A 14,862-nucleotide genomic window follows, 5' to 3' on the forward strand; every position below is an offset into this window, starting at 1 on the left:
AAGGAACCATTATCTGCTATCTAGAATGTATGTACATTATAAAGTACATTATTTTTATCATTTGATAGATCTTTCTTTAAGCTAGATGGTTCATTTGTTTTCCATATGCCATATCATCATCATGAAGAAAATATACTTAGCTGTTTTTGCTAGTAAGTTTTGTTAAATTTATTATTACGTGTATTATTTTATTATATTATTATTAAAATTGTTAATACACTAAAAAGAGAAAAAATAGAATTGAATAAAAAATTGTTTAATTCTCAATTGATTATTAGGTAATGTAGGTATGATTTCACATGGTTTATTCTTTGGCTGGCCATCGCCTTCATTGTCTCTTTTAATGCAAAATAATAGTCCTATACCTTTAACATCACAACAAGCTACATGGGTTACATCCATTTTCACCATGGGTGCAGCTGTGGGTGCAGTGTTTTGTACTTATATTATAAATATAATTGGTAGGAAATTGACTCTACTTTTCACTGCGATACCAATGATAATAGGATGGATGATGATTGCTTTTGCAACGTCAGCATGGGTAATTTTTATTAAATGTGTATATTTCATTATTATATAAACAAGTCAAAAAAAGAATATGATTTTATGAATTTTATAATTACGATAATTTTTCAATTAAAATGATTTTATGTGATATAGTTAATACTGATATGATAATGATAATGATTAGTCTATAATTTATTGTTTTATTTCTCAGAGATATAGTTAATACTTTAAGCCATATAGATATGTAAATATTGACTACTGATATAACTGATATTAACTATGAGATATATAAATATGCAAATCGAGTATTATTTAATATTTAATTTAATATTTTTTTTACAATTTTTATAATAAACATGTTTCGTATTATATTAAAAAATTCCGAATTTTTAAATATAAAATTTGCACTATTTACAAAAAATTTATTTTTCTTTCTCAGGAATTGATTGTCGGTAGATTCTTTTGCGGAATAAGTAACGGAATTGGATATATGTCTGCCACTATATATATAGGTGAAATTTCACCGGCTAAAATAAGAGGAATATTAACTTCATCATTGACTGTAGCTGTAAAATTTGGTATATTGATTGAATGGCTGATAGGACCGTTTCTCTCTTTGAGAGATCTCGCACTTGTATCATCATCAATACCAATTCTCTTCTCGGTGATTTCAATATCATTACCGGAATCTCCATATCATTTAATGCGTCATGGGAAATATCAGGAAGGGATTACATCTCTTATGCATTTAAGAGGAACTACGGATGTTTCTAAAGAAGCTGAGATTATCGAGAAATATATAAAAATTGATTTGGCTAATAATACTGGATTGTGGGAATTAATCAGCATCTCAGGAAATCGGAAGTATAGTATATCATATTTTTGAAATCTTTAAGTGACTTTAAATATTCTTAATATAATTTCAATGATAGTCAAATAACTTCTTTTAATTTCAAGGGTGAATATATTTAGTTTCTTTTATTTTATAGAGCGTTAATAGTTGTACTGGGTTTAATCGCGATTCAACAATGGAGTGGCAGTATGGCGATACTTTCGTATGCCGAAATAATTTTCAATGAGACGAAAAATGAATTAGAAGGCAAATACTTAACTATGATATTGGGTGGTATCCAAATAATATGTGCGGCGATCAGTGCATCTGTGGTGGATCGGTACAATAGAAGGGCTTTACTCATATTTTCAGCATCGGGCGTTTTCATTTCCACTTTCCTTATTGGTTTATCTTTTTTCCTTCGGGAAATGCAATTAGACAGTGGGATCATTTGGTTACCAGCTATTGGAACGATATTTTACATTATCATGTATGCCTTCGGCTTGGCTGCACTTCCATTCACCATGATGAGCGAAGTTTTTCCTACGAATGTTAAAGCGCTTGGCAGTACAATTGGAATGTTATGCTCTTATTTTTGTTCTACTACCGTAACTCTCTTTTATCAACCTATTGCTATTCAGTATGGGACATATATCGCGTTTTGGTTCTTTTCTTTCACCACTATCGTGGGTATCATTTTTATATATTATTGCGTGCCCGAAACGAGGAGAAAAACATTGCAAGAGATACAGGATCAATTGCATGGATATAAATTATAATTAAAAATTGTAAATTTTTTTTATTATCTAAAATGAAAAGATATGTATATATCTAAATTTTGAAAAAAATATTTGCGTTAAGAAATTTATAGCTTTTTAGAAAAAACTTATATTTGATAGATAATATTTTCTTCAATTGTGAATATGAATTCATTCATTTACTTGTTAACTACTTCTTAATATGGATATTCACTTTGGACATATGGATATTCACATTTGTTAGAAATTTTAAAGAAGTCAAGTTCATTATAGAACATAGTAACTATTGACAAGATAACTTGGATCATTTCTATATCACAAATTGGAGATTTAATTGATGGATTCATAGAACTGCTTCTGAGAAATCATATAGACAAGAGAATATTTCTCTAATTAATGCTGTCTTTATTTGATATTTCACAACACAATTATTTTAAAATTTAAATTTGTTTAACAAAATAAATTGTCTTAACAAATCAATAATTTATTATTTTTCCTAAGATAATTTATATAATTATCATAATATATCATTTCTAAAATATATTTTTCATTAATATAAATATATAGAAATTGATATTTTTGTCTTCACATTTAAAAATTATTTAAGTCAATTTATCATATGATCAAACATTTTGTCACGAATATAAGAATATTTAATATTTTATATCTTATTATTATTTATTTATTCATAATTAAAAAGTATAAAAAATTAAAGATTATAAAATGTTCTTTATAAATATTTGATCATAGCATATAAAATTTTTTAATAAATTTATTAGATTTATCCATTTATTTATCATGTAAAAAGAAAAATAATAAATAATTTGATTCATCATGAATTCTAGTAAATAATAAAAAAAATTAAACATGATGAAATAATAGGAAGAAATAATTATTAGTAAATAAATATAGAATTATAATTTATGTATTATATATTAGTAATGTATTTAAATAAATAGAATCTATATGTTTTTCAATAATTGAGTTTTGAAAAGTTATTAGATTACGTAAAGTAGAATTCTATCCATGTAGCTCGTTACTAAGCGTATATATATGTATATATACACATATATGTACATATACATGTACATTTCGATAATTCATAATTTTCCAAATGTTTCGAAATAAATTATTCATTTTGTATGTAAGCACTTATATTAATAGTAAATGATCCAATAAATAATTAAGGTATTCCAATAAATAAACATGCCTCATGTATAATCGTATAATTTTTATTTTACGAAGAAATTATTTTTAATTAAATATATAAATTTTGTCAAATTTTGTATTCATTAAATAATTCTATAAAATAAAATTAAATTATTTAAAAATAATTTCTGATTATATAAACGAATTAATGTCTTTAATAATATTATAACCAAAAATATATATTTTAACATATGTTTATTCTGTTTATTTATAAAAATATAGATTGATATATCCATACACACACACATACACACACATGAAAATACCATCGCATAAAATCATGTTATATGTAAAAAATTATACCAAGAATATTGATTTATATATATATACCTTATTCATTGATTTTCACGTTTGTTATATGTAATTATTTAATTCTTATTTTTGCAAAACATTTGAGCACAAATGAGTCGTTGTATCATTATGTATCAAATGTTAGATTTTTCAATAATGGCAACAAAGTTCATTTAAGTTTATGATGATTTACGTGGTATACATTTTATAAAATAAATATTATCAATGTATTTTATATTTATTGTAATTATTCAAAATGTAATAATAATTATAGTAAAACATATAATGATAATTATAGTAAAACATTTTAGTAAGCCGTTATCGCAGCTCGTTCACCTTGTCTGAAAAGAAAAGACTAATAGAATACTTTTATCTATGCAATTATATTTGTTGCGAAACAATTTTATTTCCTCGTAGAAACGTTCGAGTTAGGTGGCAATCGTCAATATGTCAAATATAAAACTTTACTTGGTTACTTTTGTTGGTAAGAAAAAATGCTATAAAACATGTCAATTATTCGTTTGCAAGTTATAGTACCAATAATTGTTCCGATAAGACAGTGTGTTTAGCTCAACTCAACGGTGGTCTATTTTTGGGATGGACGTCCCCAATGATAATCGATGGTCTTCCCTTTGAAATCACTACGAGCGAGGCTTCCTGGCTAATGTCAATGTTCAAATTAGGAATGTCATTCGGATGTTTCGTTTCGATATTCATCGCTGACTTTATAGGCAGAAAAATTTCAATATTACTAGCCATCATTCCTACATGCTTAAGTTGGTTACTAATAGTATGGAATTCAACGACAATGGTACACGTACATTATAATTTTCAAAATACGAATATTCATTAAATAATTATATTTAAATTTTCCTTTCATATTTCAAGAGCATAAGTGAATTTTCAATATTTATACAACTCGGTCTTCTATTTTTCATATTAATTTACAAGTCATATATTGATACTTATCAAATGTAATTTTTATTATTTTTAGAATTTGTACATCGCACGTTTCATAGGCGGTATAGCCAACGGTATAATTTTCACGAGTGGCTCTATGTTTGTGACAGAGATCTCTCCTACGTACATTCGCGGTGCCTTGTGCAGTTGCTTCATATTAATGGATTATTGCGGTAACCTTTTGGGCTATGTAATCGGCTCGCTTGGCACTGTGCAACAATATTCTTATGTGGCGTTGTCGTTGGCAATGTTGCAATTTGTAATGTTTATCTGGTTTCCGGAAACGCCTTATTATTTGTTACGCCAAAAAAAATTCGAGGCAGCTATGGATTCTTTGATATTCTTACGTGATTCGGCTGATGTTAGCGAGGAAATGGATTCGATCATGGTATGGGATGTTGGTAATAAAGGAACTTTATCTTCCATCTTCAATCTAATATCTCAATCAGGTAGATTAAATTTTGTAAAATTTTTAGAAAAATCCTATATCTATTCGCAATTTCTAATATATTAAATATTTGATGTTTCAGGTGGCAAAAAGATAATCTTCATCAGTATTGGTGTAATGATGCTGCAAGCATTCTCAGGCTCGATCATTCTTATTGGCTATCAAACGATCTTCGAGAATTATAACGGAGAATTGCAAGAAGCTTATACCAGCATCGTTTTAATAACGATGCATCTGATCTCATCTTTAGTGTGTATCAGTTTAGTGGATCGTTTAGGAAGAAGACCTTTGATGATTATATCCACAGTAGGCGTTTCCAGTTTCAGTTTTTTATTAGGTATTTATTTTTATGTGCAGGAAAACTCTATATATACTATGGATCTACAAATGTTACCTTTGATAGCGATATTATTTTACGTTATGAGCATCTCGTTGGGATTGGCCATTCTGCCTTACGTTATTATAAACGAAATATTTCCGATATACGCGAAAGTAACGTGTGTCAGCTTTTGTTTCTACGTAAACTTCATGTGGTCGTTCATTATGTTGCGTGTCTGGAATGTCGTCGTGTTAGAATATAATGCATATTCTGTTGCATTCTTATGCATCTCTGCCCTAAACGTGTTTAGTATTTTATACCTAGTATTTTATTTACCAGAGACGAAAAGAAAATCGTTTTCGCAAATTAGAAAGAATTTCATCGAAGAGTGAACAAGTGATTAACGAAAGAGAACATATCAAATTAAGCATTTTGTAGATTTATAATTAATTATATAAATTGTTACAAGCTTAAGAAAATAAGAGTACTACTGATTTAAAAACCACATAAATTATTTTATTGAAAACGTTAGAACAGCCTTTCAAATGTCCACATCGGACTTCTATATAAACAGGTACTAACACGATGAAATTTACAATAATATGTACATTTATATCAATATTGAGTAAGAAACGCACTTATTTTTTTCATTATTCTTTTTTTTTGTAAATATTCGGACATTACAACTTGTAATAGAAACCAAGGGGCAAGCGTTAAATCGACGGAATACGAAATGGATGATTTTTAAAAAATTGCATTATAAAACAAGAGAATATTCTCTTTTCTCCCGAAAATATACATTTGTCTAAAAATTTATAATACAAAAATACAATTGATCAACTTCATACATTAGTCAAGTCAATTTTATATATCTGTTTGATATATTCTTGTATTCTTTTGCAAGCATTGGCATGTTCATCTAAAATTCATTTCGTAACAGAGAATTAAGCTATTGTTTCTCTTGAAATAGTTGATGTGTTATCGAAGCGTCCATCTTCAATTGGAAGATCAATGTTCATTATAACGGTAATAGAATGATGTCAATATTGATCGACGGTTGTGCAAACGTTTATCGTTACATTCGATTTGATCGCCTTTGACCATTCTATACACTATGGCTAACACAATAATCCAAAGAACATATGTTAGCGTTTCAATTCATTCTCGTGTGGCATTAAGCCATCAATCTCACGTTATTATTCTTTGCATAAAACACAAAGGACGAATGACAGTTTCTCACGAGATAATTATCTCATCATTGGACAATTCCAATCAATTTATCCAAACGTACGAATTTATCCTATTACGAATTTACACGAATAATTTATAATAAACAAGAGAAACACGAAGAACCCGTTAAAGAATCGAATCGAGACATAATTTGAAACTCGCAAAGTTGGTAAGTCTATTAAATCAGTGATACGAATTGACCATCGCTTTGAACGAACTAGCGCATTGATGGTCTTAATTCTCTTATCTCACACACAGACCAACTTTGAGAACATTCCTTACGTAAGATAAATTATTCATTGGCGATGTTGAACCATTCGCAAGTAGAAAGTACCAGCAATAAAATGGCAATAAGAAAATCTTGCCATTAAGAGTTCACAGTCGGTTACAAAGATAGATTCTGGACACTTCGGGTATCTTGGCTATTGCTGGTTTTCTGAGATTGAAGAACTTGATCGATCGTCATAGTTTCCTCGAATTTCAACGAGGATGATGACGTCGTGTATTCGTTCTCTGGTTCCATTTTAAGCACCAACACCGTGATTGGAACTTCTGAAACATATATACACATAGGCACGAACACAGCGAGAATGCGATGTTTCGAAATTGTTGATTTGTTTAGCGTGAGAGTGAAAGGGTTAAGTGTTAGTAATACGAGACGCAGACAGGAAAGCGTAAAAGCACACGTTACACGCGGACACATAATTTCAAGATCAAAGGCATTTCCAATGGAATTTTGTCCCCATAAGTGGTAAAGCGAGTTTTGCTGATGTCAACATACACGTATTCATATATTTAAGTAACAATTCAAACGTTTCATAGCCCCACATTCGCTCGAAATAACTAGTCTACTCTTCGATCGATTTGTATCAATACGAATTTAGTTAATGATATAGTTGTCTGATCAATTCCAGATAATGCTACGTAAATTGAAAATTCCATACCACGTGCCATTGTATCTCTGAAGTTTATTTCTATCATTATCGGATCGTTTGCATCGTCATCCAATCTAATTTTTCTTACCTATTATATTTGGCGTAATTTGGCGTCTTTGCATTAATAATAATGATTTTGCAACATCGTTTACTTTATACTATTGAAAGGGAACAGTAAAAAAGCATCGATAACTTCAAAGTTATATCAAAGATGTACGCGTGAAAGATGAAACAAAATAATTAATCAAAAGTTAATTATTAAAACGATTATTTAAAAAAAAGAGAGATATTGCAGGATTTCTTTATAGATAAATTGTAAATTTATTTTAGAAAGATACAAAATTAATTTTTAAAACAACAACAATGCAATGATATATAACGTTTTAAATAATATAAAATCGTTCGAATAAGTCCAATTAAATTTACCTTCGCAACTTCTGCAATTTCTTATTTACTCAAAGCAATTCAAAACAATATCTTCAAGAAACACATATGTTTTAAATTATGATTTAGATATATGCGAAAAGCGATCGCTTACCGGATTTTCCCTTCTGATTATCAGACGTTGTGTCAGGGAACTGAACGTGTTTTCTCGATCGTCCTGTGACAGGACTCTTATCCAAGGGGAGGGTGTTCTGAGCCGCGGTAGGGCTCTGCGTTGGCGTTGCGGTTGCTTTGGTTTCGTTGTTGGTTGCCGCCCTGCGAGAACTCAGGCAAGACGTAGCGGTTGTAGTTGGCGGCTGAACGGCATACCTCACTGCTGGAACCTTTAAAGATCGCTTCATAAGATCCATTTTATAATTGAATTTCGAAGCGACGCTCTTTTTTGGGGGGGGGGAAAGATAACGAGCAAACGAAGACTTTTACAGTTTCTCTTTAAAACTTTAAGCTGGAATAACCGAGTTCTCTGTATTCAAAGGTATCGTCGAGAAGAGTTTTTAATCGGAATTGGAGATCGTTCGAGATAATTTCATCTACGCCATTACGAAAATTGCAAATGAACTTTCTTTTACGGTGTTTGAATCGAGTTTTTATATACCTATGATTTGCATTGAGATTGTTGTTAAAAAGTTAATGTTTTCTGAATATAATAATTTGTCGAACAAATTCGTATCGAGAGTGAAATCAAAAGTAAATTTCCCATATGTCGATTATTTTGAATGATGCTCAATCTATATCGTCGACATTGATCCGACAAGTTAATAATAGGAGCCTGATCTGTATACTATAACGTCATCAGTAACGTAATCTATATTAATCAATGTCTGGAGGTACTATCAAATTCTCTCTTCGAAGTGTATTCCAGATATATTATATATTATATATAGTTGTATCGTGTTACTGATAATTTGGCGAATAATTTTATAATTAAAAAAAATATTGATTTTTCGACAACAACAACTGATTGTTATTATGCACGTTGGCATGACGTATTTTCAATCATGTATTATTCAATTTTTATTTCAGTTTGTTGTAGTATTTGAAGCATTATATTTGTAGGTATATCTTATTTAAAATATAGAAAGCACACGTATTAAATTTTACAGATAAATATATCATTATTCTTTAAATTCAAACGGAGACTTCAAATTAATATTCTATAGATATGAGATTTTACTGCGAAATAATAAAACGAAATAATAAAATTCTTCGAGGATATTGTAAGAAGAGCGTAAGAAAAGAATGGCGATATCAGATAAAGATTCGGATTGATTGACATAAAGCTTCCATTTGGATAATACGATTGTTCGATATGCTCTCGAGACCTTTTCGCTGTAATTTCTTTGGAAAAGCAGAATTTCCGGAATAATAAAAACAGAATTAGATTCGTTTCAGAGAGGTTCTTCGTAACCTAAATAAAATGTGATAGGAACAACATTTTTCTGGATTTTATACAATTATTGCGTAATTGCGTCGTTTTAAATGAGTGCACATTACTATACAATACAATAACAATATAAAAATATTCCATATCTAGATTTTCTGTAATAAAACAACATTGACATCTTATATATATTATTTACACGAATCTACTTATATACGTGAAATTTTATTACACTTCTAATTTTCTTATATCCATTATATCTAAGTCAATTATATCTATCAATCGTTAAAATTCGTTGAATATTAAATTTCATTTCCTACAATGCCTTATGTATTTAAATTTATCGCGTGCAATTCTCATCTCATTGTACTCTAACTATTCGACAATACAGTTAATACACTTAACTTTTCGTCCCTTATCTCGTTCCTGTCTCCGTTGAGAGAGTCTCAGAATACTGACCCTGTATTCGTAGTCGTCCGCGGCAGTGCCTCGACCGGCCACATATTCTTGATACTGGGAGATCACGCACAACACGGAATATATCTAAAGTAAAGGATACGTGGGATATAGCCGGAAATCCGGTGCCTGGTCATCTGATAACGTAACACATTCTTTCTACCTAGGTTTGAATATAATTAAAAATAAAAATCAAGATCAGAAGCGAGAAACGGAAAAACGGAATGTCGATAGAATTGAAGTGAAATTGAGATGATGGGATACGATGTAATATTTTAAAAAGCTTGCAATGGTGAAAAATTGTGTGAGAAATTAATTAAAAGCGATAATGTAATGGTAAACAATGATTCCGTGCGAATCAATTATTCTTTTAAATTTATCCTTGAAATCTGAATTAAAACTTACGTTCAGGCAGAAAAGGAAGAAGTTCAACGTATATAGCATCACCTTTGTCGGGTCAAAAGTGGACTGAAACAAAAACGTGATAAAATTAAATCGAATCGATAAATATTTTTTGAATATATGAAATATGTTCGACACTTCAAAATATACTTTCTTTCTTTTTTTCCACCCATGTTCATAATCTATTTTATTTATAAACCATAATATATTTACATTTGTATGACAATATAAATTTTACTGAACGATCGAGAAATCATTACAGTTTCGATTACGGGAAACCAATAAAGATTGATGTTCTCTATTATTCGTGTCAAGTTTATACGTGTATGTATATATCTATATCGATCGCAGTTATAAAATGATATTCGATATACTGTTGAAAAGTAGTTAACACACAAAAGCTTTTCATAAGAAATAGATTAAATTTCACGTTGTTTGCATCTCTTAATTTTTTAACAGGCAATTAGTTTGTACATAAAAAGAAAAATACGTTTTTTTTTAAAATTCTAACACCGTTGGCATCGTAAAAAAAAAAAGGGAGGGATCCTTGATTTTTCTTTATTTTCAAAACGATGAAATCGTTGAATATAATATATCGATGGAAAACTAATTTCAATGATCCGAATCGTTTATCGAAACAATCAGAAAAAGCAATTTAAAGACTTTTCACGACGAAATTGTATTACAGATATTACGAATCGAAAATTAATTATCGCCATGCGAAAGAAATCGAAAACATCCCTTCGATATGTTTGATAATTCGCCGGAAATTTTATCACAATCGCACTGGATATATTGACCCGAAAGAAGCGTAACAAAATAAAACGAATATCGTAAGAACAATTTTCTATTGCGCAACGCTATATAGCGATGCAATTTTCAAAGTTGAAATTCGAATACTTTAAGTAAATACTACAAACTCGTAATATCGAGTATCGATTATAAATAATAATCTGTATCATTTATTTATTGACAAAAATTTTATCGAATAAGCAAGCGTGACAATAAAATAATAATCTAAACTTTGAATTTTGAAAAAATTGAATATATATTAAAATTGTATAATTGATAACTGATTGCAAGAAAAAATTTTCTTAAAACAAAATACACATTGTAATCAACGATGATTAAAGATTTCTTCGAGATTCATTAGTAAATATCCTTTGATACTTTATGAATAAAACAAACTACGTACTTAAATATTGCAATTAATAATCTTCGAATAAATAAATTTTGCGCGTAGATTTCGTTCCGTTTTATTATATCTCTGTATCGTAAGAGAAACAAGATACGCGCCGTTAACTCGAAGGAAAATTGCACGTGGAGAAGTTCATCGTGGAGTTCGTGTAATTACGAGAACAGTGCTTTTACATCGATGTTACTCGTTACCGTTTTCGGAGTAGCCATTGGTACTCTCGAAACACGTTTTATGAGCGATACATGCTCGGTTTTTTGACTTCGTAACGATAATTTGACGTGGATACGAGGAGGCAAAAACCGAGAAAGAAGAAGAAGAAGAAAAAAGAAGGAAGTATTTTTCTTCGTTCTCCCTATTTTTGTTGGTTTACGAAGAAAAAGCTCGAGGCAGTAGGGCTTTTAATGAAGATTGCGCATCCCAACGTACAATGCTGGCGGACGCGCTGTTATTCCAGAATGAACTTTTGCATCTGGTCCCTCGGTACATGGAAATACATACTTGGCATGCGATCTCCATCACATGCATTATCGTTTACGTGTCTACATTCTTATATTCTCATATCGCTGCATATTATCCGCTTTGGATATTTCCACGTATCAGGATTACGTAGTTTTCAGATTTCACCTTGCATTTCTCACAAGAAACGAAACGTAAGTGTCATTTTATCGGAAAGCTGAAATTTTTTTCCAAGTTTTACAGTGATTTTTTACATAATCGTTTTATTAGAATTTATTTTTTGATTACGATAATCGTACAAAAGGAAGAATTATTTTTTATGATTGTGAGAATTATTAAAGACAAATCTCAAAGTAAAATCGTGAAATCCGGATCATTGCTGAAAAATCTCGGATTCCACTAGAAGTTCTAAAAACTAGGACAAATCCGGAAAATCGAACCTATGTCAGGTCTTTTACCTTTTGCTGTCAAAGTGGGGATTGTACACGTCTGAAACGTTTAAAAAGGATTTGCACGGTTCGCTTTTAGGATTTCATCATTGCCACCATATCTGATCTATGTCTTGAAATATAGAATTTCATAAATTGATCACTCTGCTCCATAGATGTATTGGATAAGAATGAGAAATGAAATTTAACAATATAACAATATAAGAAAAAGTATAAAAATGTTATATTATTATGAAGAAATTCGTGAAAATGTATAATATACATAATATATATAATTTTCGTTGTGTATCAGTTAAAAAATATCAAGATGACTTTCGAAAATCGAAAGCAAAATCTTTTTTTATCTAATAAAAAAATAATCATGAAAAATTGAAGATTATTTTGATAATTAAAGAAAAGAAAATATAAAAGGAGAATCAAATATCTTAAAAATTATTCGAAAAATCGTTTAAATCCATGCAATTGTTTGAATCTAGTCAAAAGGATGTAAATTACAAAAAGAGATTTGAAACATTACAAAATATTTAATCCTTCTAATTAATATTTTTAATAGAAATTAATGATTTAATTACAACATCGGTTGAAATTTCATTGAAGGAAAGTAACATTTCCTGAATCCGGTGTGACGAGCTCTAAAAGTGTCAAAGAGTGATTAAAATGCCAATCGAGATAGAAGTATGCTATCCTCTATCTTTGGAAACTAAAATCAATATTTTACTTTAATTGAAAAGTGAAAAGTGGATGCCCCTATTTTCTACTTTATTTCGCTTTCTTAAAATAGAATAAAAACTTACGAAAAAATTCTTGTTGTACTTTGAAAAAATTATTATGTTAAGGAATATTGTTCCATCAAAATTGGATTTCTATTTTATCGCGGTTTCCTTAATTGAAACTCCTATATAGCTATTTGTAAGCTATATGGAGATCAATTCTTGGTTAAATTGTATCACATCGCTTGATGTATATAGGAATGCTATCACGTTTATCCTGTCCAAATCGAGTCAATAACCATGAATTGAATACAATAGGAGCTTGAATCAATCGGATTGCGATCGAATTAAAGTTTCAATCAAGAAATTTGTTATACCCTGAAATCGAGGATACGTGTGATGCTTAGATAAGCGATGGAAGTTTATTGTTGTGCAACGAAAAAGAATACAAGACAAGAGTTTTGAATAAGTTATTTCCTCTCTTATTCCGCATATACGTGGATACAAAGTATGCCATCCATTTAAAGATATTAAAACCCAGTTGGACGCGCGAATTTACGATAAATTTATGTTTCAAAGACACGAAAATCGCGGGACAAAAGCACTCGACGCTCTCGAATCATGCGGCTGAACGACATTTCAACCCTTTTACCACGGAGAAAAACGGCGCAGCTGCGCGAAACGTGTTCGTGAAACGAGAGAATGAAAAGAGGGGGAGAATAATAGAGGGAGGAGTTTGGATGGTCCTTTCAAACCCTTCCCCCCTTTTTTTTCTTCGTACAACGAAATTCTTCGGGACGAAAAAAATTTGCTCTGACAAGGGGTAATTGCGCGACTAGGTGTCGTACGAGAAAAAGTACTTGTTACTCGTTGTAATCCCAAGATGGCATTAAATGCCTCCTCTCGTTCGAAACTCTGGCCGTCGTGCAAAAGTTGTAAGCCGTGGGACGGCAGGATTTTAAAAATAGAGAAAAGTTTGCTAACTTGAGTGGAAAAGTTGGGAGAGACGAAGAAAGTTTAACGAAAACGTTTAAACCGCGATTTCAACGATCGATTCGAGTATCGAGCTCGTTGAGAAAAAATTACACCGTGGTCGAGCAACAATTTTTCTTCGACACTACTCGTTTGTCGAAAAAGAAAAATGTGCATAGAAAATCAAGATTCCACGATAATTTAATGAGGAATTTGAATTTGGTTCAAAATTTCTTGTTGAGTTAAAGGGAAAGTTCTTTTTTCTTTTATTAGAATGATGAGCGCTTTCTCTTCATATTCAACGTTTTATTAGAGAAAGTCTCATTATCCGTGGATCATAAAAATGGCTATTTAAAAAACAAATGTTTGGAAACTGGGTCAAAGAATTCCTAATCTGAAGATATCCAAGAAGAATCGCAAGTGGTGCGTTATCGGATCGCGCAAAGACGATGTTTATATTCGAGATCGTATCTTCTTTGAAATTACATTTTTAGCTTTCATTTCCAATCGTATCATCGCGAAATATCTCCCATTTCTCGTATTTCGCGCAGCAAAAGAAGCCATCGGAGGATCATTCTTTTAGATGGATGTTTCCACACAGACAGAGGCAATCTCGCAATTATCACACATACATGTTTTTCTCACGCGAACTAGAAATCATATGGTTCGTTCTCACGAAAAACGGTGATAGATGTGAAAATATGAACGAAACAAAAAAAAAAAATATCGAAAGATTTTCCAGATCCATTCGTTTCATGAAAATCAAATAATAGTATATACTTTTCTTAATTCATTAAATAACCAAGAAGATTCTGTTGTTCCTTTCATGATAGAAAAATATGTATACATATATGTGTACTAAAAAATGACAAGATTTAATTTATCTTCAAATATTTGAATATCTT

The 14,862-nt window shown here is 30.3% G+C and overlaps 2 protein-coding genes across 5 annotated transcripts in view; one reads left to right on the forward strand and one right to left on the reverse strand.

Moving 5' to 3' along the window:
- On the forward strand, window positions 1–7,914 carry LOC108002539 (uncharacterized). Its single transcript, XM_062085748.1, has 7 exons — window positions 1–152; window positions 279–541; window positions 947–1,371; window positions 1,497–2,114; window positions 4,087–4,408; window positions 4,592–5,006; window positions 5,088–7,914. The coding sequence occupies exons 1-7, from the start codon at window positions 86–88 to the stop codon at window positions 5,714–5,716; spliced, it is 2,739 nt and encodes a 912-aa protein (XP_061941732.1). The 5' UTR covers window positions 1–85; the 3' UTR covers window positions 5,717–7,914.
- Window positions 4,157–14,862, reverse strand: part of LOC108002566 (uncharacterized) — a 26,050-nt gene continuing 15,344 nt past the window's right edge. For 2 of the 4 annotated variants that reach the window (XM_017064313.3, XM_017064311.3), the window contains 4 exons: window positions 10,176–10,238; window positions 9,720–9,857; window positions 8,028–8,256; window positions 4,157–7,106 (listed from right to left, as the gene is read on the reverse strand). In XM_017064313.3, the coding sequence (XP_016919802.1) occupies window positions 6,940–7,106; window positions 8,028–8,256; window positions 9,720–9,857; window positions 10,176–10,238 (597 nt within the window). In that variant the 3' untranslated portion in view covers window positions 4,157–6,939. The remainder of the gene's footprint in view (window positions 7,107–8,027; window positions 8,257–9,719; window positions 9,858–10,175; window positions 10,239–14,862) is intronic. The other 2 variants (XM_017064312.3, XM_028669096.2) reach the window with 2 other exon arrangements.

This window comes from Apis cerana, linkage group LG1 (assembly GCF_029169275.1).
Source record: "Apis cerana isolate GH-2021 linkage group LG1, AcerK_1.0, whole genome shotgun sequence".
NCBI lineage: Eukaryota > Metazoa > Arthropoda > Insecta > Hymenoptera > Apidae > Apis > Apis cerana.

Bases quoted from the DNA above. Each gene is read 5' to 3' on its own strand.
- LOC108002539 (XM_062085748.1), top strand. From the start codon at position 86: ATGGTTCATTTGTTTTCCATATGCCATATCATCATCATGAAGAAAATA. The intron at 4,409-4,591 runs GTACACGTACAT...TATTATTTTTAG, and splicing joins TATGGAATTCAACGACAATG to AATTTGTACATCGCACGTTT. The intron at 5,007-5,087 runs GTAGATTAAATT...TTGATGTTTCAG, and splicing joins CAATCTAATATCTCAATCAG to GTGGCAAAAAGATAATCTTC.